Below are 24,717 nucleotides of genomic sequence, written 5' to 3' on the forward strand. Positions count from 1 at the left end.
GATTTAACCCTCATTTGATGGGGGAAGTACTATTATCAGCGCATTTTACAGCTGAGGAAACCGAGGTACACAGAGACTAAGTAATTTACCCAAAGTCACAGTCACTGAGTGACACAACTAGGACTGAACCCAGACAATCGGGGCCCACACTTAACCTCTGCACATGTGGCTGCCTAGCCAGCCTTCAAACCCCTGCTCCAGTCTGCCTGGGGAGGAAGGGGGGGGCTCTACCTTCAAGGAATCCACACCCTGTAACACATTCTTGTTTGCCTCCCGTAACCTCCACTCCTGACAATGACTTCAGACCATAAGGGGGGATGTATACTTCCTTTTTCACAGCAGTACTGATTTTAGTATAATAGTTTAGAGCTGAAATTTACAGCCTCTCTCTTGCCCAGTTTCCTTAGCAACAGGAGGAGGGTGATGATAGTTAGGCCAACAAATGGATTTAACAGTACAGTTTTTCTAGAATCACGGCCCTAAAGGAAAAATGAAATTATTAACTAAAAGTTAATTAAGAAATAATAATATTCTTTCTGCTTACTTTAACAGAGTCAGTCTTGACCTAACAAGAAAACAAATTACATTAAAAAGAAAATTCTTGGGGCGCCTGGCTGGCTTAGGTGGTAGAGCGTGCGACTTCTGATCTGGGGTCGTGAGTTCAAGCCCCACGTTGCACATAAAGCCCAGTTTAAAAAAAATTAAAATTAAGCAAAAAGCCCAAACAGAACAAAACAAAACAAAATTCTTGACCTTGCCAAGAAAAGGAGGGAGAAAAAGCTGTCAAAGTATCAAGTGAAATAAAATGAAATATGGAAATACCAAGAAAAGGTCACATTCTTGTGGAGGAAATAAATCTAATTCTTAATGAATTAATAACTTAAGGGAAAATAATGAAGTGAATAAGGAACCTGTAATCCATGAGAGAATCAGCCTCTTGCAGTGACCAAGCCCGACAAGAAAGCATGAGAACCCTGCTCCATCACTCACCAGCCCTGTGGCTTTGAGCACATTTCTTAAACTCCCTCTGCCAGTTTCCCCAACCATAGGACAGAAAAAGAATAACAGCCACCTTGCAGGGTTAGGAGGATGGAACAAGATAAGTCATGTATCAAACTCAGCACGGTGCCTGGCATCTAGGGAGAACACAACGAACGTCAGCCATCGTTAAAACTGTGGTGACTGGTTTTGTTTTACCTTCCAGAACACTGGAGAGAAATTGAGTTCCACTTTTTTACAAATGGTTTAAAACATAGTTTTCATAACTTCACTGATACTTTACCTCTAATGTGTGAGGATCTTTCCCTGCAGTTTAAAGCCCTTTCTCTGATGACTACCTCCGTTTATGAGTAACTGTAAAAACACAATTTCCTATATGTTCTTCTTCCTACTTATGCTCATGAAGTTAAACAGAGACAACATTTGGGAGAAGACAAGGACGTGTGTTTCTCCTCGTCGTCATACCCAGCTGCATACCAGCCCCGTGTTTGCAGATGGCTTTGACTACATAGAAAACTCAGTTATATTATATAACTTTACATTAACCAAAGTTAATATAAAGAGTATCCCCTACTTGATTCTCACCAGTTTTTGTCCTTTTAGTGTCTGAAGAGCAGTATACCAATAACTCAAAATAATAAAGGCAAGCCTTCTCACGAGTACCACGGATGTAAGTGACAGACAAAGAGTATCTCTGAGGGGAAAAAATGGTGTCAGTGCTCTTCACCAAACCATCAAAGATTATGGAGGGTTTAAAGTTATGCTCATTAGCAATTCTGATGAGGACAACTTTGGATGCATGTTTGCTGCTTGAAATATTAGAACTAGAAGTTCTGTCATCATAAACATCACAGAAACAAGGGGCCTCATGTTACATATTCTTCACTTACTCTCAACAAAACGGGAAGCGATAACATTTTACGAAATTATAACAATAACGATTCACGGGGGAGTAAGAGAAAAGTGAGTATTAAACAGGCTTTTTAAATTCATAAAGCTGTGGCCCTTCCAACAGAGACCATCCAAGTAACATAAAGGTTGAGAATATTGTCAGAGCTGCCGTGGGGTTAGAAACTATCACAGATACCAGCAAAATGAATGTCCTGAATTTGGGGTCAGGTAATGCCCGCAAAACAGATTGTCATCTGAATAACTACTGTGTCTTTTAAGATCCTTTAGTAGTATCTCTGTGAACCTCTGTCCCTTCCCTTGCCATTAAGTGGAAACTCTTGACATCTGCCTTGGCTGACGAGAGCCATCACAGAAATAACATACCATAGGAAAACCCAAAACCTCGGGGCGCCTGGGTGGCTCAGTCATTAAGTGTCTGCCTTTGGCTCAGGTCAAGGTCCTGGGGTCCTGGGATCCAGCCCCGCATCGGGCTCCCTGCTCGGTGGGAAGCCTGCTTCTCCCTCTCCCACGCTCCCTACTTGTGTTCCCTCTCTCGCTATGTCTCTCTCTGTCAAATAAATAAATAAAATCTTAAAAAAAAAAAAAAAAAGGAAAACCCAAAAGCTCAAAATAAATGAGAGGCGGCATTACTACTCTCACGATTCTATTTGCTTCCATTATTACTAGTAAAACAATAGCTACGATGAAATAAACTGGTATTAAATCTTTCCATTAGTCTGCATTAAGAGGAGGTGGAAAAGCATCCTTGTAAGTATGTGACACTGTGAATAAGGCAATGATTTGGCCTGATTACGTTAAGAATCCTCCCCCACCACCATCTCTCAGATCAGCAGTGGGGGAAATCAGTATAATTTGGTTTTTGAAAGGGGCATCTAAACAGGGCTGCTACACAGGGGTACTAACCGAGATGAAGTGATCAGCCCAAGAACAAGCCCTGTCAGAAATAAAATGTCCAAGTCCCAAGGATCTCTCCCCACAGGAGTCCAGGCTGGGCAGGAACCACTTACTGGAAACCCTGCAATCGTCTTCATGAGCACCTCCCTGCACATCCCAGGGAGCGAAGGTGTCAGCTTGGGTTCAGGGAAAAGAAAATCCCGTGTGTTTTCTTCATAGCAGGCCAACTCCTCCCACACTAGAAAGAAAGAAGAAAAGCCATAAGTAGATTTACATTCTCAAAATGATCTACATTCCTGAGTTTAACAAAATAAAAGCTTAGGCAGGTGACAGCTGAGATGGCATTCAGAGAAAAATAGACATTTTGATCAAAGCACCTGTTATTCAAGAGGTGGAGTAGAAGAGATTTCTACTACTTCTTATCTCATGGATCATTTTTAAAAGCCTTCCCAACTCATAACAGAGAAGAAGAAAAAAAACTAAAGGATTGCTCCATGAAACAGAACAAAGAGAAAAATCCCTTTTCATCCCTCCATCTGTCCATCCTTTGATGCATCCACCCATCCTTTCCTTCAACCATGTTTTCTAAGGACACACCTTGGGCCAAGCCCTAGGGATAGAACAGGAACAAGGCAGACAGTGCCCCGTTCACACAACGGTTACAGCATAGATTGGGGGGGCGGGGGATGGGGGGGTCAACCTGTCCTCTGATGCAGGGATATCAGCATCCCCATGGCCCACAGAACAGCCAAAGCTGTGGTTCTTAGCAGGGCTGGTACCAGCCACAGGGACATTCCCAAAAACTTTGGGGGACATTTCATGGGCAGGAGCCAGAGGTGCTAAGATGTCTCACAACGCTCCAGACACTCCTGCACAACATTCTAATGTCATAACAACATTCTTTCAGGTGAGAAGCTGTTTTATAATTGGCTGAGCCTGGAACCTCACTGTTACATACAAACACGGAGCATTTTCTTTGCATGATCTTAAAATACACTGAATTTTCAGGAATGCAGCTACCGTGTAAATTAAGCAACAAATGTGTTCAGATCTTTACTGAGACCCTACTGGCTATTTTGAAAATCATGCCACATCTAAATCCTTCCTTATGCTCAACGTTTGTGTATTGATATGCATATTTTGTTTTAAACCATTTTCCTTTTACTTCTCCTTTGTTACAGCCGAAATATTATATCGTTTGCGGCGATTTGTGTAAGCTGGTTATAGTAACCACGACTATTATTTCAGTATGGCAAAAGGGATGCTACAAAACACTCATTACCAAAAGAAGATCTTGGGTCTAAGGGGACTGAGCAGCTACCAGCAGAGCCCTCCTTGTCTACACAGCAGGTGCTACACCAGAGGTTCAGACCAAGAGTGGACCCTGTACAGAGCACCACCAAAAAAGAAACCATAGTCAATGAGGTAGCTTTACCGTTTGGTGACCGCCATTTGATTTTGAGAAGAACTCTGATAGGGTGTATTTCTGGCACATCAGCGTGATGGGTTAATGTCTTCCTACTTATCCCACTCAACACAAATGCTTGGGTTCTCATAAGGATCCAAGTGCAAAAAGAACGCATTCTCTCTTTTTCATCACAATAACATGTCTTTCCACTCCTCTCCTGTCATCTCAGACATGCACCAGCCACACGGACGGACGATCTATCTTCCCCCACTCCGCTACATACGGCCTTCCACGGCCCACGCTGTTCTTTCCAAAACGTGCTTTCTTCCTTCCCATTCCCGATGAAATCCCGTTCATCTTTCAAGTCTCACTTTTAAACGTCTCCTCATGTCTCCGAGATAACAGGTCCAACACAGAACTCTTGAATTTTTCCCACAAGCAAGCTCTCCCTTAGCCTCCCATCAGAAGAACCAATACCACATGCTTGAGCCAAAAATCTAGGATTTATCCTTGATTCCACTCTTTCGCTCCTCACATGAACTCTCTCATTCAGAGAGAATTCAGAGACTTCCTCCACTCAGAGACCTCACAAGTGCAACCTGAAAACGGGCGGTGATGTGACAATCTCCTCGTCCACATTAGCTTAAGTCCTGTTGACTCCATCTCCAAAATAAATCTAAAATCTGTGTCCTTTCTCCATCCTTACGGCCGCCAGGCTGGTCCCAGCCCCACCACCTGTCTCTCCACCCACTGCCACGGCCTCCGAGCTGGTCTCCCTGTTTCCACTGTCCCGCACTCAAACCTGTCCTCCACACACTGCCATGTTATAAAAACATCACATTGTACCTTCCCGTCTCTTTAAAACCTTCCAACAGGCTCCCCATCCTGCTAGAATAAGACCTAAGCACCTTACCCTGGCCTTCAAGACTCCGTGTAATCCGCCTCGCCTAACCCCCCCTCCATCATCTGTTACCACTCTCCTCCTTGCTCATGCCACGTCCGCCCTGCTGCCCTTCCTGCTGTCCCTCAAACACACCAAGCTCGCCTCTACCTTAGATGCTTGCCCCGCGTTCTCCGTCATCTTCCTTCCCCCGGATCTCTGCGTGGCTGGCTCCCTTGATGCGGGGCCCAATCCCAGGACCCTGGGATCATGACCTAAGCTGAAGGGAGACACTTAACCGACTGAGCCACCCAGGCACCCCAGCCTTTTTCACTTTGTACCCAAAATATATCGCAAACCAAGACTGGCATCACACATGTGTTTGTGCTGGGACTTGTACGTTTACTACTCCATCCCTGGCAGGGACGTCCCTAGAGGGTGTGAGTGCGGGGCAGTTACCAGCACGGGGCCCAGCCAAGACCGCCTCACCTGGAAGGGGGCCAATCTGCCAGTGTCTCTCATAGGCCCCTGGAGAGATCATTAAGGATGGACATTTTAAACATTTTTTAAAATTTGTTTATTTAGAGAGAGAGAGAGAGTGGCGTGGGGAGGGGCAGAGGGAGAGGGAAAGAAGCCGATTCAGTGGGGTGGGGCTCAATGCGGGGCTCGATCCCAGGACAGCAAGACCACGACCCAAGCTGAAACCAAGAGTCGGACACTCAACCGACTGAACCACCCAGGCACCCTTTTACAACCACATTTCAGAGGAGGTCAGAAAAGAGAGGTGTCGTGCGGCCTCCTGGAGCTGCCTCCAAGCAGATGACATGAGAGAACTTAAGTCTCCGCTTACATCAGGTGCTCAGTTAGCATTCGTTACCCTCTTTGAAACACAGGTTCCACCACTGTGAGAGGAGGAGACGGACGAAAAGTCCTCTAAAATCTTTCCAACTCCTACCCTTCACTCATTTCTCAATCACTTCTTTTCCATCTTTTCAATCTCTTTTCATTCATATGCTCAAGAAATATGCACTGAGGACCTACCGTGTGCCAGGAGTTCTAGATCCTGGGTGTATAACAGGAAACACCATGGGTACAATTCCTGCCTTCCCGGAGCTTACAGTCCACAAATGAGGAACAATTACACAAATGAATATACAATGCACATTGATGATAAAGACGAAGGTGGGGAGGCAGTGGGAAGGCAGGGGGGGTGTAAGATGGATCTTCTGCTTCATTGCGGCCTCCTTTTCATCAGTGCTCCTTTGACAGGCTCCCTCTGGAATGGGCATGACATCCCAACTCTGCTGGCCAGAGACTTCCTCCACTCAGAGACCTCACAAGTGCAACCTGGAAACGGGAGGTGATGTGACAATCTCCTTGCCCATCACTAGCAACGAAACACAGCTTTCTACTGAGGCATATGGTTCGGTGGTTAAGAACTGTTTCTAGGTTGAGACAAAGCTGGTTCAAACCCCTGCTCCACCATTTACCAGCTATGTGACCAGGAGCAAACGACATAATCTCCTAGTTTCAGCTTCCTCTTCAGGAAAACATAAAAGTCATAATAGTACCTGCCCCCTGGGGCTACCGTGAGGGCACGTGACATATATAAAGTGCCAAGCACACTGCCGAACATCACCTGCCATCATCGGGACCGCTCCACGATACCAGCCCAGCAGAGGTCCCAGCACCACACTGGTCTCTGGACATCACGTGTTTTCAATCATACGCTCCCACTCCAATAAACCCCTACACCCCCGGTGTGATGTTCTCCACACTGAGCTTCTCCTTTCTCCTTCCATAGGTTTTTGGCCAGCTCTTCTCACTGCGTCCAACATGACAGCTGCTAAATCATGATGCGTGTTTTTAGCAAGAATTAAAATAAAAAGAGGCCAGAGAATCGGAGGCAGGATCATCTCCTATCTTTGGAATGACAGGGATAAAGAGACTGGAATCGGAGAAGAGAAATAAAAGGCTGATGTGTCTCAACTCTCTCTCTCTCTGCTTTGGTCATGTTCTGGAATCCAACCTGCCACCCAGTGTAAAAATGTCTGCACAGCAAGGGGACGCTACAGAGGAGCCTCAGTTGTAAATAATGAGCATATAGCATATACACAGGCTGAGCGATTCTCAGAGGCCAAGGGAAATGTCTGAAAGAAATCAGTGTTCTTACAGGCTCAGACTGGGACATCATCAATGCCGTCAGTGAAAAACTTTTCCCCTGAAAAAAGGAAAACAAATGAGCCTTCGAGAAAAATAGTCATTTTCGTAACAATGTTGTTTTGAAAAATCTACCGTTTACAGAGCATACCAGAACTGACAGCTTGCCTCCCGTGATGGAGTCTCAGGTGGCGCCTTCTGTACAGAGAAGGAAACCGGCTCTGCGGGCAGGATGCACGTAAGGATGCCACGTGGCAAAGTGGGATTTCAAACCCCTGTTATCTGGGGCAGGAGTTCTTCCACTGTTGATGCCTCATGAACACCACTACGAAGCATCAAACGAAGTCTGATTGAGGGAACGGTGCCCACTGAGTTAGCATCCACAAGCCTTCTCCCAGACAAGAGGCTTTCAACAAAGAGATGGGTAGAAAGAAAGCTAAGCGCCCCCGCAGACAGGATCAGCTGCTGCCCCCCTGTGTCCATTCGCTTTTTCCCAGCTTTTGTAAATGGGAACCAGAGGAGTCTTCATGGCTTCTAAGCCTAATCCTTGGACCTCTCTAGCAGTAAAGCCAGAGGCAAATCGAAGGGACTCGTGCCATTAACACAATGGTCAAAAGACTATAGGTGTGTTGGAAAGTGATGTGAATAAACATCAAACAATAAAATAGTATCTGCAGCCAAATGAAAAGTGAAGGATTTCAGCCACGTGAAGGATGGGTCCCTGCGAACCTAAATGTAGCCCCTGTGACCCCATGGTGCTGCCTACATGAGACAAATCATTTTTGCTTAATTATCAAGTATCGAGAACCAGCAGAGCAGGAGGGCTCACCACCACCATCCTGCCTGGTGCCACGGGCGTGATACCAACAGCACAGCGTGGGGCATGTTCTGAGCACACCCTCAATACACGGATGTTGGACCAATTAGTGGACTAATCTGTAATGCATCTGAAGCCGAATGAAATTATTTTGAGCAATTCTAATCTAATGCTACTAAAAACTACAATCTGCAATACAAGGACTGAAGAGAAAAGGAAAATAAGTATCATACAGCCTCCACTTCATATCTGAGTAGCTTCTGAGTTATAACCTGTAGGCATGCACCCAGCCTCAAAGTTCTCCAGTCATCGTGGCCCTGAACTACTCTTGCAACCTTCTCACAGGTGGATTTCTGGTCACATGAAAAACATATGGTAATCTAAGATATATCAAATATTAAAAAGCAAGTTGCAGATTATGTATATTCAATCAGTATGTATACTGAACATACACATATTAAATACTAGATATATAGAGTACATTCATGTATACATATGTGTGTACATATAAATGTATTTTAGATTTCATTGAATACACCAAATGCATTACATATACATATATCTGAAAACACCTAAAAAGAAACACAACAAATTATTAGTAGTAATTATTGTCAGAAGTTGTTGATGAATGTGGTTTTTAACTTTTTATTTTATATAACTTTGTGGTAAATTTTTACAGTACAAGTATTTAGGTATTGGGTTATTTTTTTTTAAGATTTTATTTTTTTATATGTCAGAGAGAGAGCACAAGCAGGGGGAGGGGCAGAGGGAGATGGAGAAGCAAGCTCCCCACTGAGCAGGGAGCCCAATGCAGGGCTTGATCCCAGGACCCTGAGATCATGACCTGAGCCAAGGGCAGACACTTAACCGACTGAGCCACCCAGGCACCCCAGGTATTGGGTTACTTTTTAAAACTTCATGTAGAACTAAATAAGACCAAAATGGGCCTGCTTCTACTTCATTAACACCAAAATATAACTTGCCAATTTGCATTGATATATGTTTGAACATAAAATAAGGTCAAGTAAGAAAAAAAAAACTATGGAAAAAAATTCAATACCCTGATTTTAGCCTATCACTTTTAGGCTGAAAAATATTCAGTAAGAATTCTGAAAAGCAGGTAGGAAGTATCTCTGATCTTCCCTCTGTTCTACCTAAGAAAGCCCTGATATATACAAGGGTTCCTATCCTAAGATCCACAGAAAATGGGGTTTTTCTCTGTCTTCAGGGTCTGCTTCTGTCAATGGGCCAAGAGGCAGAAGAAAGAGCTACAGACTTCCGGGTCCCCTCAACTCCTTGGGGCCCATGTCTTGCTCTAGCTAGGTACAGCCCCAGCTGGCAAAACTATGATCCTCATAAAAGCCTCCACAGCCACCTCTGCTTTAGCTCAGGAAGCTGCCAGACTCACTTTCCTTCTCCCATGTTCTTAAGAAAACAAAATATTCAAACAATAAAATATCAAAAGAATACAACAAAACAGGAGACATACATATGCATTAAGCATAACTTATTTAAAAACTTTGGTAAAAATATCAGGAATATATACCAAAGGGCAATGTTAACATCCAGATATCACTCCTCAAGTAATCAAAGAACACTGAAAATCACGTTATACAGAAGAAAAGAAAGAAAACAAATTATGGGAAAATGGAAATTTTTAAGAAGTAAATTTTAAATTTTAGGTTGTCACAAATCATATATAAAAAGGGGCCAACACATATAGTAAGATATATTTTAAAGAAATTATATACAGGGCGCCTGGGTGGCTCAGTTGTTAAGCGTCTGCCTTCGGCTCAGGTTATGATCCCAGGGTCCTGGGATCGAGCCCCGCATCGGGCTCCCTGCTCAGCGGGAAGCCTGCTTCTCCCTCTCCCACACCCCCTGCTTGTGTTCCCTCTCTCGCTATGTCTCTCTGTCAAATAAATGAATAAAATCTTTAAAAGAAAAAGAAAGAAATTATATACTTTGCAAACACAATAAATTCAAATGATAATATCCGGCATTAGTTGGGCTATGGGCAAGGGGCATGCCATACACTATTGAATACAGTAATAACAGAAACTTGCTGGTGATCAGTTTACTCCCAGGTGACAAGATATGGATGTTGTCCCCCTTTATCCACAGTGGATTATGTTCCAAGACCCCCAGGGGATGCCTGAAACTGCAGACAGTACTGAATCCCATATACACTACGTTTTTTTCCTGCGCATACCTACCTACGGTAAAGTTTAACTTATAAATTAGGCTTAGTGAGATTAACAACAATAACTAATAATAAAATAATTATAACAATATACTGTAATAACAGTCACATGAATGTGGTCTCTTGCAAAATATCTTATTGCATGTACTTACCCTTATTGTGATGATGTGATTTGATAAAATGCCTACGTGATGAGAAGTGAGGTGAGTGACTCAGTTGTTAGGCTACTACTGACCTCCTGACAATGTCAGAAGGAGGATCATCTGCTTCTGAACCATGGTTGTTGCCATGGGTAACTGAAACCATAGGAAGCAGAACCACAGATACGGGGGGACTCCTGTAATTCTATTGTTTACAAATACACCAAGAGAAAAAAAATAATTTTTATAAATATGTGAAAGACAAAGCCTAAATGTTTAACAATATCAATTTAAGGATAATTATAATACTACGGAAAAACGCATAGCTACTGAGAATGACAAAGTACAGATAACAATGTACAGTGGAAAAGCAAAACCCCAAATGTTATGTCCCTACTCTTCATGGACTTATAAAAACACATAAGTAAACTGATGAAGTTCTTTACTGCCATTAAAAATAATGACGTACATCTATGCTTTTAGAAATGACAGTACAACAGTGATCTATCACGGGGGAAGCCAAAAGAGGAGAAAATGTATGTGACACTATTATGTAAAAATTTTGTATCTAGGGGCGCCTGGGTGGCTCAGTTGGTTAAGCAACTGCCTTCGGCTCAGGTCATGATCCCAGGGTCCTGGGATCGAGCCCCGCATCAGGCTCCCTGCTCAGCCAGAAGCCTGCTTCTCCCTCTCCCACTCCCACTGCTTGTGTTCCCTCTCACGCTCTCTCTCTCTCTCTCTCTCTGTCAATTAAATAAATAAATAAAAATCTTAAAAAAAAAAAAAAATTTGTATCTAGGTGTTCTTCTGTCCGCAGAGATATATCAGGAAACATGTTCACCAAATTATAAAAGTTTTCTCATCATCTGGGGATGCTTTTTGCAACAAATAAAAACTGTAAAGCTATTTTCAGTTTTGGGAAGAAAAAGGGCAAAAACCTATAACAGCAAAGATCAAAAAAGAATTAGAAATGTTTGAGTCTTAAATATTCTCTCTCTCTCTCTCTCTCACACACACACACACACTAAAATCACCAGGTAGGGACACCTGGGTGGCTCAGTTGGTTAGGCATCCACCTTATGCTCAGGTCATGATCCCAGGTCCTAGGATGGAGCCCCCTGTCCGGCTCCCTGCTCAGCCTCTCCTTCTGCCCTTCCTCCATGCTTGTGTTCTCTCAAATAAATAAATTCTTAAGAAAAAAAAGACACATGAAGCAAAGGTACCACAGAAAAGTTTCCTCCTATAGTCCCACAATTCTAGCAAGCACTTTTTCTGTAAAGGGCAAGACAGTAAATACTTTAAGGCTTTGCAGACCACATGGTCATTACTACTCAACTCCAGCATAAACAAAAGCAGCCACAGACAATATTTAAACGAATGAGCATGGTTGTATTCCAATAAAACTTTATGGACAATGAAGTCTGAATTTTATATAATTTTCACACCATGAAATACTTAAAAAAAATTTTCCAACCATTCAAAAAAATATAAGAACTGAAGACAGTTTGGCAGTTCCTTAAAAAGTTACACATGGAGGGGTGCCTGGGGTGGTCAGTCGGTGAAGCATCTGACTCCTGATTTTGGCTCAGGTCATGATCTCAGGGGTCGTGGGATCAAGCCCTGCGTCAGGCTCTGCACTCAGCATGGAGTCTGCTTGTCCCTCTCCCTGCCCCTGCTTGCATGTACGCGTGTGTGCACTCCCTCTCTCTCAAATGAATAAAATCTTTAAAAAAAAAAAAGTTAAACACGGAGGTACCATATATATGACACAAAAATTCTACTCCTAGGTATACACCCAAGAGAACTGAAAACATGTACTCACACAACAACTTGTACATGAATGTTGATAGCACTGTTATTCATAATATGCAAAAAGTGGAAACAACCCAAATGTCCCTCAACCAGCAAATGGATAAACAAACTTTGGTACATCCACATAAAAGCACATTATGCAGCCCTAAAAAGGAATGAAGTAATGATACATGCCACAACATGGATGCACCTTGAAAACATGCAAAGTGAAAGGGGCCAGACACAAAAGGCCACATATTGTCTGAGTCCATTGACGTTAAATGTCTGGAGTAGGCGAGTCAACAGAGAAAGTAGATTAGTTGTGGCCAGGGCTATGGGAACAGGGAATGAAGAGGGACTCCTCATGACTACGCGTTTCTTTTTGGGATAATAAAAATGTCTGGAATAACATAGTGGTGACGGTTGCACAACTTTGTAAAGATACTAAAGCAACTGAATGGTACACTTGACAACAGTGAAATTTGTAGTATGTGAATTAAACATAGAGTATATGAATTTCAATTTTTAAAAACGCAGAAATTTAGCTCACGAGTCATACAAAACAAACTGCAGGCTGGATTTGGCCTGGGGCCTACAGCTTGCCAACCCTGTTCTAGCATCTAACACAGAAGACAGTTTTGGGTATTACACACACACACACGCCCCATAAAGTAGAACAAAGTCAAAGGCAACAACTGGAAAGAAACGGAGCCACGATTTTATTATTTGATGATAATTAGATAAAGTTATGAAAAAATAGAAAGTCAAATGCCTGCTTACGCTTACTGCCACCAAACCCATAAAGTTACTTTTCCGGGAATGGACAGAATTCAACAGACCGGTGGGGGAAAAAAGGGAGTGTTCTAGAAAGCACAACTTGTAAATACCAATCCCATTCTGTCATCCCAAAACCCTTTCCAAATAAAATAAGCTACTTTAGAAATGCATTTACTGGCACATTACCTGGAGGTACTAGTTGTATTAATTCAAACCGGGTTAGGAAGCCTAAAAGGGAAAAAAATGAGATTTTAATACTTAAGAAAAATGCTGGAGTTGTTCATTAATTGCTAAGTTTAAGACTGCCATAACATCCCATTTATATTAATAATAATATTAATAATAATAATAATAATAATAGGTGCCGTACCAACAATGATTTAGGTATTTTGAGGCCCAGTAATTCAAAGGCATGGAATGAGAGTAATTGGTATTCTTTGCCCTGAAAAGTGTTGATGAAATGAATGCAATATTTTCTCTCTTAAAAGTGTATTCATAAAGGATGCCTGGGTGGCTCAGTGGGTTAAGCGTCTGCCTTTGGCTCAGGTCATGATCCCAGGGTCCTGAGATCAAGTTCCACATCAGGGTCCCTGCTCAGCAGGGAGCCTGCTTCTCCCTCTCCCTCTGCTGCTCCCCCTGCTTGTGCTCTCTCTAACAAATAAAATCTTAAAAAAAATTTTTTTAACATATTCGTAAGTCACTGACATAATAATTGACTTATCATTTTTAAAAAATTCACAATACAACTGTTGTCAATTAACCTACATAAGTTTATCTTGCTTAAAACAGTATGTTTTCTGGGGCGCCTGGGTGGCTAAGTTGTTAAGCATCTGCCTTTGGCTCAGGTCATGATCCCAGGGTCCTGGGGTGGAGCCCCGCTTCAGGCTCCCTACTCGGCAGGAAGCCTGCTTCTCCCTCTCCCACTCCCCCTGCTTGTGTTCCCTCTCTCACTGTGTCTCTCTCTGTCAAATAAATAAATAAAATCTTAAAAAAAAAAACACTATGCTCTCTGACTATATAAATGAGACATAAAATATCACATTTTTTATACTTCCTGAGTCCAAAATGTATTTATAAATAGTGAGCCCATGTACAAAATCTATAAGGACAAGAATAAAATTCAAATCTTAAAGTAATTTAAACATAAATGGTATAACAATTAAAAATCAATAAAGATAATTCCCACAAAATATGAGAAGTGAAAACATTTTAAAATAGACAATAATGGTGACAATTTTAGACACTTATAGTTACTAATACTGTATGATATATTTGAAAGCTGCTGAGAGTAGGTCTTAAATGTTCTCACAACAAAAAAGAAATGGTATTATGTGATGTGATGAGTTTCTTAGCTAATGCTGTGGTGGTTATCATTTCACAATATATAAGTGTATCGAAACCACATATCGTATACCTTAAATTTACACAATGTTATACATCAATTATGTCTCAAAGAAGCTGGAAATATGTGAAAAAAAAGTAAAATTGTCCCTTCGTAGACTTATGAAAAAGATATGAGTGTATGAGGACAGAATTTTAAATGCCAAGAAACTTAACAGCTAAGACAGCTTGTAATTTTAGGTTTTCCAAGTAGGAAAAAGGAACATATCTTTGCCAACCATCACTCCAATGGTTGTTTAGCACTTCATTTGTCTCAGGCTCCAAATTCCTTACATTCAATTAATTCTCACCACATCCCATGTTCATGGATTGGAAGACTTAATATTGTTCAGATGGAAATATTCCCTAAGTTGATCCACAGGTTCAGTGCAATGCCTTTCAACATCCTAGCTGGCTTCTTTGCAGAACTGACATGCTGATCCTAAAATTCATATGGAAAGGAAAGGAAATCCAAATAGCAAAAACTGCCTTGAAAAGAACTAAGGTAGGGGACTCACATTTCCTGACTTCAAAACTTACTTACAAAGTTACAGTAATCAAAATTGTGTGGAACTGGCATAATGATAGATACATGGATCAACAGAATAGAGAGTCAAAAACAAACAAACAAACAAACAAACCCTGGGGCGCCTGGGTGGCTCAGTCGTTAAGCGTCTGCCTTTGGCTCAGGTCATGATCCCAGGGTCCTGGGATCGAGCCCCGCTTCGGGCTCCCTGCTCAGAGGAGAGTCTGCTTCTTTCTCTCCCACTCCCCCTGCTTGTGTTCCCTCTCTTGCTGTCTCTCTCTCTCTGTGTGTCAAATAAATAAAAAAAAATCTTTTAAAAAACCCTTCATTTTTACACTCAGTTGACTTTGAACAAACATGCCAATACTTTTCAATGGGGGTAAAATACTCTTATCAACAAATGGTACCAGGATGACTGGATATCCAGATGCAAGTTGGACCCCTACTTCATGCTATTTATAAAAATCAACATAATACATATCATAGACATAAATGTAAAAGTTAAAACTATAAAACGCTTAGAAGAAAACATAGACATAAATCTTTGTGACTTGAATGAGGTAATGCTTTCTTAGTTATGACATCAAAAGTGCAAATAACAAAAGAAAAACAGATAAAATTGAATTCATCAAAATTTTAAATTTTTGTGTTTCAAAGAACACCATCAAGAAAATGAAAAGATAATCCAAAGAATGGAAGAAAACATTTATCTATCATACATTTGATATGGGACTTGTATCTACAATATACAAAGAACTCGATACATTACAAGTCCACTATATATTACAACTCAATAATAAAAAACCAAATAACCCAATTAAAATATAAGCAAAAGCTCTGAATACACATTTCTCCAAAAAAGATATAGAGTCAATAAACACATGAAAAAATGCTCAACATCATCAAACCACAATGAGATTTCACTTCATACCCACAAGGATGGCTAGCAATCAAAAGGACAGGTAATAAGAAGTGTTGGCCAGAAGTGGAACCCTCACATATTGCTGGTGCAATGTGAAATAATTCAGCTGCTTTGGTAAAGTTTCTCCAGAGATTAAAAAGAATTACCATATGACCCCATACTTCTATTCCTAGGTATATACCCAAGAGAAATGAAAACATATGTCAACAAAAAAACTTGTACACAAATATTCATAGCAACATTATTCATCACAGCCCAAACGTGAAAACAACCCAACCACCCATCAACCAATGAATGACTAAATAAAATATAGTATCTCCATACAATGGAACACTATTTGGCCACAAAAGCACATGAAGTATTAACACATGCTGTAGCAAAGATGAATCCTGAAAACATTATGCTCAGGGAAAGAAGCCAGTCACAAAGGAGCACGTATTGTATAATTCCATTTACATGAAATATGCAGAATAAGCAAATCTACAGAGACAGAAAGATTGGTTAGCAGTTAGCTAGGGCTGGGAGTGATAAGGAAGAATGGGTTTAAGGCTTCATTCTATGATAAAAATGTTTTATAATTAATATGGTGATGGTCACACAACTGTGTGAAGGTACAAAAACCATTTAATTGTAAATAAATTAATAAACAAACAGAAGTGTACCATCCAGTAAGTCCCATCTCTATCTAGAAAAGAGTCTGTAAGAGAACGAAAAACATGACTCAAATTTGACATAGACTCTCCTGAATATAAATATGAATCGAACATGGAAATATTACAACATAGAATATCGTAGAATTTTATATCTGTACACACAATTACACACACAACAGTTGTTTTGTTTTGTTTTGAGAGTACCTACTTTCTAAAATGTCTGCTACAGCGCCAGGATCTATGGCATTTTCAAACACCTGCAGGAAAAAAAAATGGTGAAAATAAATTTTCAAACATTTATTAATAGATGCTTGTAGAAAATGTAGATTATATTCTTCCAAATAATTAACACATGCCAATTCCAGCCATATAATATTTTAAAATTCAACAGGAGTATCTTTAACAGGTATGTGTTAAAAGTCCAATGAATGACTATAGAATGAGAACACAGTACGAAGCACAAGGAAAATCTGAGTTAGCTGAATCTACCACATGCTCCAAATGTCATCAACTTGACCTAGCCCTACAGTTTGCTGCCAAAAGCACATCTGGCGTCAAGCCTCAGAGTCTTGCTTGGGTACCTAGAAATACATTCTGCATACCACAGACACTCATTAAATGATGTTAACTGAATAAACGACCTTAGCAATTGGTTGTGCTCAAAAGGAACATAAGTAAAAATTCTATCTACGTGTAACACAAAAGAAAATGAGGCACTACTAAGCTATACTTCTACAGAACCCAAAATAACCAGAGCGAGGGAGAGCCTCATAAGCTTAAAGTATACCGTGAAGCACAAGACAAATGTGATATCCGTCTAGCCAATGCCAAATCTGCTTATTTTGTCTTTGAGCTGAAGGGTCTGGGAGAGAACTGAGATTAAAAGCATGACACGCCCTTTTCCCTGAACTCTGGAAGCCGCCAAGAAACGAAAGTTTTCATCAGAGTTTGATTTCAGGCATTTAAGTTCTGATATAAATGGTGTTTAAATTTAAGCATGGTTAACATCTGCTCTTGATCCAAAGCCAGTTCACCTTTAAGTACAAAAGTGGAGGCTGTCCCCTGTAATCTGTTTTTGTCTTACTGACTTAGATTTTTCAAGCAAATGCAGGTGAGGGGTTTTTTTTTCCCCTGAATTATTTCAGCTTGCTTCATTTGCTTGCCTATTTCACCTTCACTTCATCCATGGCTACGGATTTTCTCAACTGTGATCCTGGGGAGTAATTGCTCAAACACAATGTCTCATACATTCTTGATAAGCGATTTCTTATTTATCCAAATGTTTTAGAACATTCATTTCTGGGTTACATAGCAGGTCCAAGGAGGAGAAAATGTCTTCGATACTTGCTGCAAGTATTTGCAGCTAGAGAATGGAACAAATACAAGAAAACTGGAGCCAGGTGGGAGAAAGCTGGAATAGGAACCCAAGCGGCTCACACACGAGGGCAATATTTCAAAATTTTTAAATAAATGCATTTTATAAAAAGAAAAATGGTCCGTGATACATGTTTGACTAGCAATCTTCAAATGCACAGCTTTGCAACAGAGCAGTAGTGGCATCTGGAGTCTAACTCTGAGGTTGATCCCCCCTTTTCTACAAGTCAAGGACGTTGGACTAGATGACCTCCAAGGTCATTCACGGAATTATCATTCTGTGCTTCTGTGATTTTGTATCCTTGTGCTTCTCTTAAAAGGGAAGTCTTTTTAAAGTCTTCTATAGAAGGAAAACTGAAAAACTAATAAGGATATTCCCAGGGGAAAACACAGACTGGATTTTCACCACCCACTTCCTACCACTACCAGTATCTAAATAGCAGAAATGGGTTCCTCTGGATTCTGACTATATGTCCCAAGGTAATATCCATTTATTCCTCTCCTCTCTTATCCAACCAGTTTTGTAGACTCTATTTCAATTTCTGCTGTGATTTCCAAAAACATTACATACAGCCGAGCCTTTTAGAAAATCAATCCTCATCGCCTCTCCCAGTCTCAGTTGGAAACAGGTCATTTTCTGGGCAACACCATCCAGACCTTTAAAAATGAGGGGCTCGGGACGCCTGGGTGGCTTAGTCGTTAAGCATCTGCCTTCGGCTCAGGTCATGGTCCCAGGGTCCTGGGATCGAGCCCCGCATCGGGCTCCCTGCTCAGCGGGAAGCCTGCTTCTCCCTCTCCCACTCCCCCTGCTTGTGTTCCCTCTCTTACTGTCTCTCTATCTGTCAGATAAATAAATAAAATCTTTAAAAATGATGGGCTCTACCTTATCTAGCCTTCCCATACTCATCCCCTCCTCCAAAGAGCAGCTCAGCGATATTGTTTGGGGAAAAATCATTAGACTGATCAAGGTTAAAAGTGATTCCGCCTCCAAATTCCAAAACGAAAACTTCAAAGAACTGTGCATGATTCATAATAATGAAACTAATATTCTAAATTAAAGTGGGAAGAAGTTTGTAATGTTCATTTAATATCATGTTCGTACTCACTGGAATAGAACCTAGCCTTTATCACTGTAGCTAAATAAACCAGGGACGACCTAAGAAAATTCAATAAATCTGAAGAGGCTTGTTTTGTTACAGGATTTCAGGTACAGGATCTTACTAATTTGAATATAGTTTTTTTCATTATTCTTCTGAGTCTACAAAAGTTTGTTTCTAAGGTCCACTAATTTACTGATAATCTCGGTCAGAAATGTAATGCAGCTGCCTCTGACACCTCCAAGAACATTCAGAAAATGCTCTCTCTGCTCCAGTTAGAAAATGCCATGGGAACTCCAAGAATAGAAAGCATCCACCAGGGCATTTAGCGCTAGGTTGACAGAACTTGGCTCAGACCTACAATGCAAAAGCAAGTCCTCCAACTCTGGTTCTGTACTGTTCTGAGGTGCCTTCAGGTCATTTTTTTCTTTTAAGAAAATGTACAAAATAACTTTATAAGACCCATTAGATGATCTCCAGACAACAACATTTAAACTTCTCTCTTTGGCAATGAGAAAGTCAGGATCACCTTTTCAAACCTCATGCTCTGCTGAATCATAATAGGGAACACAGAGGGAAAGCAGTCGGTCTCCAGGTATTGATTTAGGAGGTACACCCCAAGGTACACATCTTGCTTGTCAGGAAGGAACACCCCTGGACAAGAAATCTTAAAAACAAAGAAAAAACAGAGAACAGGGTTTGTTTGGTGTCGTTTTTTAAACGGAGCTCTGGTTTCCCTGAACTCCCACGGCCGCCGTCAACCCCCCCCCCCCCCCCCCCCCCCCCCCCCTCGCCTGGACCTCCCACACCTCCATCTCCCCCTGTCGTCGCCCTCCTCGAGTAGAAATTCCAGTTTCCTCCCCCGCCTCCGCCAGGTGTCACACTCGTCCTCTCGCCGGCTCCTCTCCCCGCCCCTCCGGGAGGCCAGTGCGGAAGCGGAAGAGGCTGCAGGGCCGGGAGCCTCTCGCTAGGCCGGTCGGCTCCTGGGGTCCGTGCCCCCCGCCGCGATGCCGAGCCCCCGGAGGAACGCGGACGGACGCCCGCTGGCCGCCTCCGCCTCGAGCACCAGCAGCCCCGGCAGCCCGGCCCACGGCGGCGGCGGCGGCGGCGGCGGCCGGTTCGAGTTCCAGTCCCTGCTCGGCAGCCGCGCGCCCGGCGCGGACCCCACCTGCGCCCGGCTGCGCGCGTCCGAGAGCCCGGTGCACCGCCGCGGCTCCTTCCCTCTGGCCGGGGCCGGCCCCCCGCAGGCAGCCCCCGCCCCGCTGCCGGAGGAAGACCGCATGGACCTGAACCCGTCCTTCCTGGGCATCGCCCTGCGCTCCCTGCTGGCCATCGACCTGTGGCTGTCCAAGAAGCTGGGGGTGTGCGCCGTTGAGAGCTCGTCCTGGGGTAGCATGCGGCCTCTTATGAAGCTGCTGGAGATCTCGGGACACGGCATCCCCTGGCTCCTGGGGACCCTCTATTGCCTGTCCAGGAGCGACAGCTGGGCCGGGCGCGAGGTGCTCATGAACCTGCTCTTCGCCCTGCTCTTGGACCTGCTGCTGGTGGCCCTGATCAAGGGGCTGGTGCGCAGGCGCCGCCCGGCTCACAACCAGATGGACATGTTTGTCACCCTCTCAGTGGACAAGTACTCCTTCCCCTCGGGCCACGCCACCAGGGCCGCCCTGGTGTCGCGGTTCATCCTGAACCACTTGGTGCTGGCCATTCCGCTGAGGGTGCTTGTGGTCCTATGGGCCTTCATCGTGGGCTTCTCCAGGGTCATGCTGGGGCGGCACAATGTCACTGACGTGGCTTTTGGCTTTTTTCTGGGCTACACGCAGTACAGCATCGTGGACTATTTCTGGCTTTCGCCGCACAATGCCCCGGTCCTCTTCGTACTGTGGAACCAACAATGACACCATCTCTTTCATTTATGGCACCGGGAGATCTGAAGGTTTCCACATGCGATGAAGCCGGCGTAAACCAGCGGCAATTCTGCTTCTCCCTCTAAGGACATTTCAGGCTTCGTTTGGGATTTCAGGTGTCATTCCGTCTTGATGGGTTGCTACGCTGGAGAACATGCTGGCCATTATGACCACAGCCATGTTACAGAAAGCAAAAAAAAAAAAAAAAAAGCCCTCTATTATATATTTATTCAACAACTATTTCTATCTCCAGGACAACTGCAAAGAAAACAAGCTGGGGTGATTATAATCCTGCTGTTTTTTAAAAGTTGACAAAAGTAAATTTTGGGTTTTGTAGTCATCCTGTAAGTCAACATACCATTTGTAAAGTGAACTTTGGAAAAAAAAAAAAAAAACCTATGATTCTGTCAGTATACATGCAGATGAACCACCTACTAATCCTAGTTCTTTTCCTGAGGTAGATTTTAAACAGTATTTTAAAAGTCTAAGACATAGGTTTTTCTCATTTATTCCCTGAAAATCTGTTGCCACAGTGTCTTCTTAATCCTGATTTTCTTGATAAGCTTTCTTAGTATATTGTCTCTTCCATCTTTGTGGATTGGGTAGTGAGAAGAGAGATTATAGTACATATCTTGCTTTCCTTTCCCTCTACCTCCTCAAAAACTCTTTAAATAGGTATTTATTTCCCATTACTCTCCAATATTATCTTTATGCATTTAGAGAACAAGCCAAGAACTTAACTTGAAGAAGAAACACTTAAAGGTGGGCATATCTACAGTGCCCACGGAAATGGAAGGATGGGACTATGACCGAATGCTTAATTCTGTTGATGACAAATAGCATGGCATGACAGAGGACCGGAAAGCTGAGGACTCAGGAACTACAAGTCTGGGGGTGGGCTTACCACATACTATGTCAGTGGGCCAGTATGGTGGGAGATGGGGCTCTGCTGCCCATCATCTCTACTGAATAAACAATAATGCTCCTCTACTTAGGTAATAGGAAAATAACTTGGTTCTTTGCAGTGCAAGGCCGTAAACTTTCTTATATGTATCACAAGGATGACCCTGTATATTAAACTTTTTCATATGGAATTCCATTTCCCCGTATACAGCACACTTTAGTAACAGTATTTAACTTGAAATTCATCAGGGGAGCCCACTGCTATACCAGGCACAAGGTATAACTAACTCCTAAATTTCCCTTTACATTGACCTTCACATTTAAAGCAGTTTATCCATAGGTGCCTCCCCAAATCACAAGACCAAAGATCACCAAATGCAGGACGGACTCTGCTCATTATTCTTTGAGCAGGGAAGACCAAGAAGGGGATGTGCTTTAAATGCTGTCCTACCTGAAAAATAAGAATTTTTGAATTACCTCTGGCACTGGTGTTTTCAGATAATTACGGATTATTTTGACATTTACAGAAAGAGAGGATTATGGCCTTTGTCACGTAGAGGGGCACACTGGAATCTGGAGAATGGTGTGACAAGTGGGCTCTGATTGGGTAGAAGTGTGAGCTTTCTGAGTGTGAGAGGCACACGGAGGAACTCCTCAAAGTAAAATAAAATCACTTGTATTCCCACAACATCCTGAACGCAAGACTACCTCTTCTCTCGCTGAATCAGCCAAACTGTAAAGCTCTAAGTGATTTGCTTTATTGTTTAATCTTAGATCTTTTGTTTTAATCCGGCAATATTCAGGCCAGATCTTTTTGAAAGCAGTATTTCCTTTTGCGGTGTTCACAAGTCTGAATATTGGGAGCTCACAGTTTTATCTTCTGGTTCCTGGTTTTACTTCTGGAATTCCCTGTCTTAGTCGTTGGGGACCTGAGTGCAGGCTTTTAAAGCACAGATCAATTCAAGTGATGTCTCTGAAACACTTTAGAGTAGAAAATGATTTTACTGTAAATTAATTGTACACTGAGGAATGCCTTTGAAAAATGAAAATAAAATTAACCAGTAATGTTGAATGAAGTGAGATGAAAACTTTTTCCATTTTTGCCTTGGTGGAAGACTGCTTTATCACTCAGCTTCTCAAGAATTCCTCCCCCCTACTGCAAAATTTTGAGGGTCGGCAGCACTCGATGTAGCACAATTTGATAGAGTCTAGTCCTATTTGCTCTCAGCGAAATGGGACAAATCCAGGACATTTTTGTCTTTCAGAACTGCATGTATCATGAAACCACAGCACTTGTCACTTGTACGGAGGCTCACCAGATTTTCCGTGGCCAAAACTTACTGACACTGTGCTTGTAATCACGGCCGGTAGAGAAGCCCCTATAAGCTGGGAGGCAAAGGTGCATGACAGTCTGTCACCAACTACGGATGGAAGGATTGGAACACAGAAGCTGAATTCAGGGTAGTGACTGACCCCAAACAGGAACAATGCAGTCACTCTGCCACAGCACCTCACTTATGCAGGATTCGGTGGATAATTATAAAACAAGTGTTGACTGACTGACCCCTTTTGGAATTAGCAAGCCAGAGCCATCTCTAGGGGAAATACTTAGAAAATATTCAATTAGGGGATGCCTGGGTGGCTCAGTCGGTTAAGTGTCTGCTTTCGGCTCAGGTCATGATCCCAGGGTTCTGGGATCGAGCCCCACATGGGGCTCCTTGCTCAGTAGGGAGCCTGCTTCTCCCTTTGACTGCCGCTCCCCCTGCTTGTGCTTTCTCGCTCTCTCTGACAAATAAATAAAATATTTTTTAAAAATACATATTCCATTGGTTCACAGAGGTGGCAAGTTATCAGGAAGTGATTGGGCTTTCCGAAATTGAATTCTTCCCTTGTTATTTAAAGGAGGGTTGTTTGGTTTTTTTTTTTTATTATTATTATTATTTCACAAATCTTTATCCTGGGGAAAAAAAATAAAATTCTTCTTGGACTTAATGCAGGATTATTCTAAAATAACAGACAATTTTAGGATAAAGCTAACAAACAAGTCCTTTAGGGGGCAAAAATGTTGAAAGAGGTTGGGCTGAATTAAAGGTAAAGAAATCAGGGAAGACCAAAGTAAAGCTCTTAGGGACACAGAGGTACGATCTGCCCCAAAAGATAATGATGATGTGTGTGTCGTGAGGCGGGGAGGAGGTGGTGTACGTGATCGCGACCATTTAGGAACCCTGGGGGAAAGAGTCTGATTTGGAGCGAGGAGTGGAGGTTCGCCGCCTTCTCTTACCGCCCGGATCTGTAGTTCTACCACCACTTCCAGAGGCATCGTTCCCTGCGTGGGCGAAAGGACTGGAATGAAAAGATCCTTTTGTGCTGAGCCTTGGACTGATTTTTCTTAGTGTAGCTCACTCCCTGGGGCAAACGTTTCCAGCAGCTTCCCCTGCCCCCAGGCCCCTCGTCCCCCCATCCGTCCCCACCCCGGACTCAGCCCAGGTTCCCCCTACCCGGACGGGTCTCACAGTGCGGGAGCTGGAGCCAAGGCTTGCAGAAGGCGGAAGCGTGGCGTTGCCATGAACGCTCCAACGCGCCACCTTCCACCTGGAACGCGAGCGAGGCTCGGCGCACGCGCAGTGCCGAAGCGGGCTTCCCGGACTGTGCGCCGGCCGCGGAAGGACCCGGGGCCGCGCGGGTGGCTGGGTTGCAGGATGCTGGGAGAGCTCCAGTTTCCCTTCCCGTCACCTCTCTTTATGGCCCCCGTCAGTATGTTAAAATGTCTACAGGGTCCATTCCGAAAGGGGAATATGAGCATTAGCTCCGTTATCATTTAAGTGCTTCCCATGCTGAGTAGCTATGTGATTGCCGAGCCCTGGAATTTCTTTAACAATTCCAATTAATAGAGTAGCCTGTCCCTGAAACTACTCTCTTGCTTGTGAAATGTTATGTCCTCGTGTTTGGTTTGGAAAACATGGCCTCCGTCAATAAT

The 24,717-nt window shown here is 42.9% G+C and overlaps 2 protein-coding genes across 10 annotated transcripts in view; one reads left to right on the top strand and one right to left on the bottom strand.

Annotated features, from left to right (window-relative positions):
• The window catches only part of SPATA6L (spermatogenesis associated 6 like), a 47,597-nt gene extending 23,236 nt beyond the window's left edge, over positions 1–24,361 (bottom strand). For 6 of the 9 annotated variants that reach the window (XR_012374049.1, XR_012374051.1, XR_012374050.1 and 3 more), the window contains exons 1-5: positions 24,022–24,172; positions 19,463–19,600; positions 16,671–16,719; positions 13,168–13,209; positions 2,919–3,043 (exon numbers count right to left, since the gene is read on the bottom strand). Coding sequence is in view for 4 of the 9 variants with exons in the window: in XM_073878144.1 (XP_073734245.1) it covers positions 2,919–3,043; positions 13,168–13,209; positions 16,671–16,719; positions 19,463–19,600; positions 24,022–24,060 (393 nt within the window). In the remaining 5 variants the exon portion in view is untranslated. Of the gene's footprint in view, positions 1–2,918; positions 3,044–13,167; positions 13,210–16,670; positions 16,720–19,462; positions 19,601–19,742; positions 19,881–24,021; positions 24,173–24,238 lie in introns of those variants that run through there. The other 3 variants (XM_025891410.2, XM_073878145.1, XM_073878146.1) reach the window with 3 other exon arrangements.
• On the top strand, positions 19,941–22,816 carry PLPP6 (phospholipid phosphatase 6). Its single transcript, XM_025891711.2, has one exon. It carries the CDS (start codon positions 19,941–19,943, stop codon positions 20,826–20,828), a length of 888 nt encoding a protein of 295 aa, XP_025747496.1. The 3' UTR covers positions 20,829–22,816.
• Positions 24,362–24,717: the final 356 nt, after the last annotated feature.

Source organism: Callorhinus ursinus, unplaced genomic scaffold, assembly GCF_003265705.2.
Source record: "Callorhinus ursinus isolate GAN/ISIS: 27379988/994484 unplaced genomic scaffold, GSC_fseal_2.0 scaffold28, whole genome shotgun sequence".
Lineage (NCBI taxonomy): Eukaryota > Metazoa > Chordata > Mammalia > Carnivora > Otariidae > Callorhinus > Callorhinus ursinus.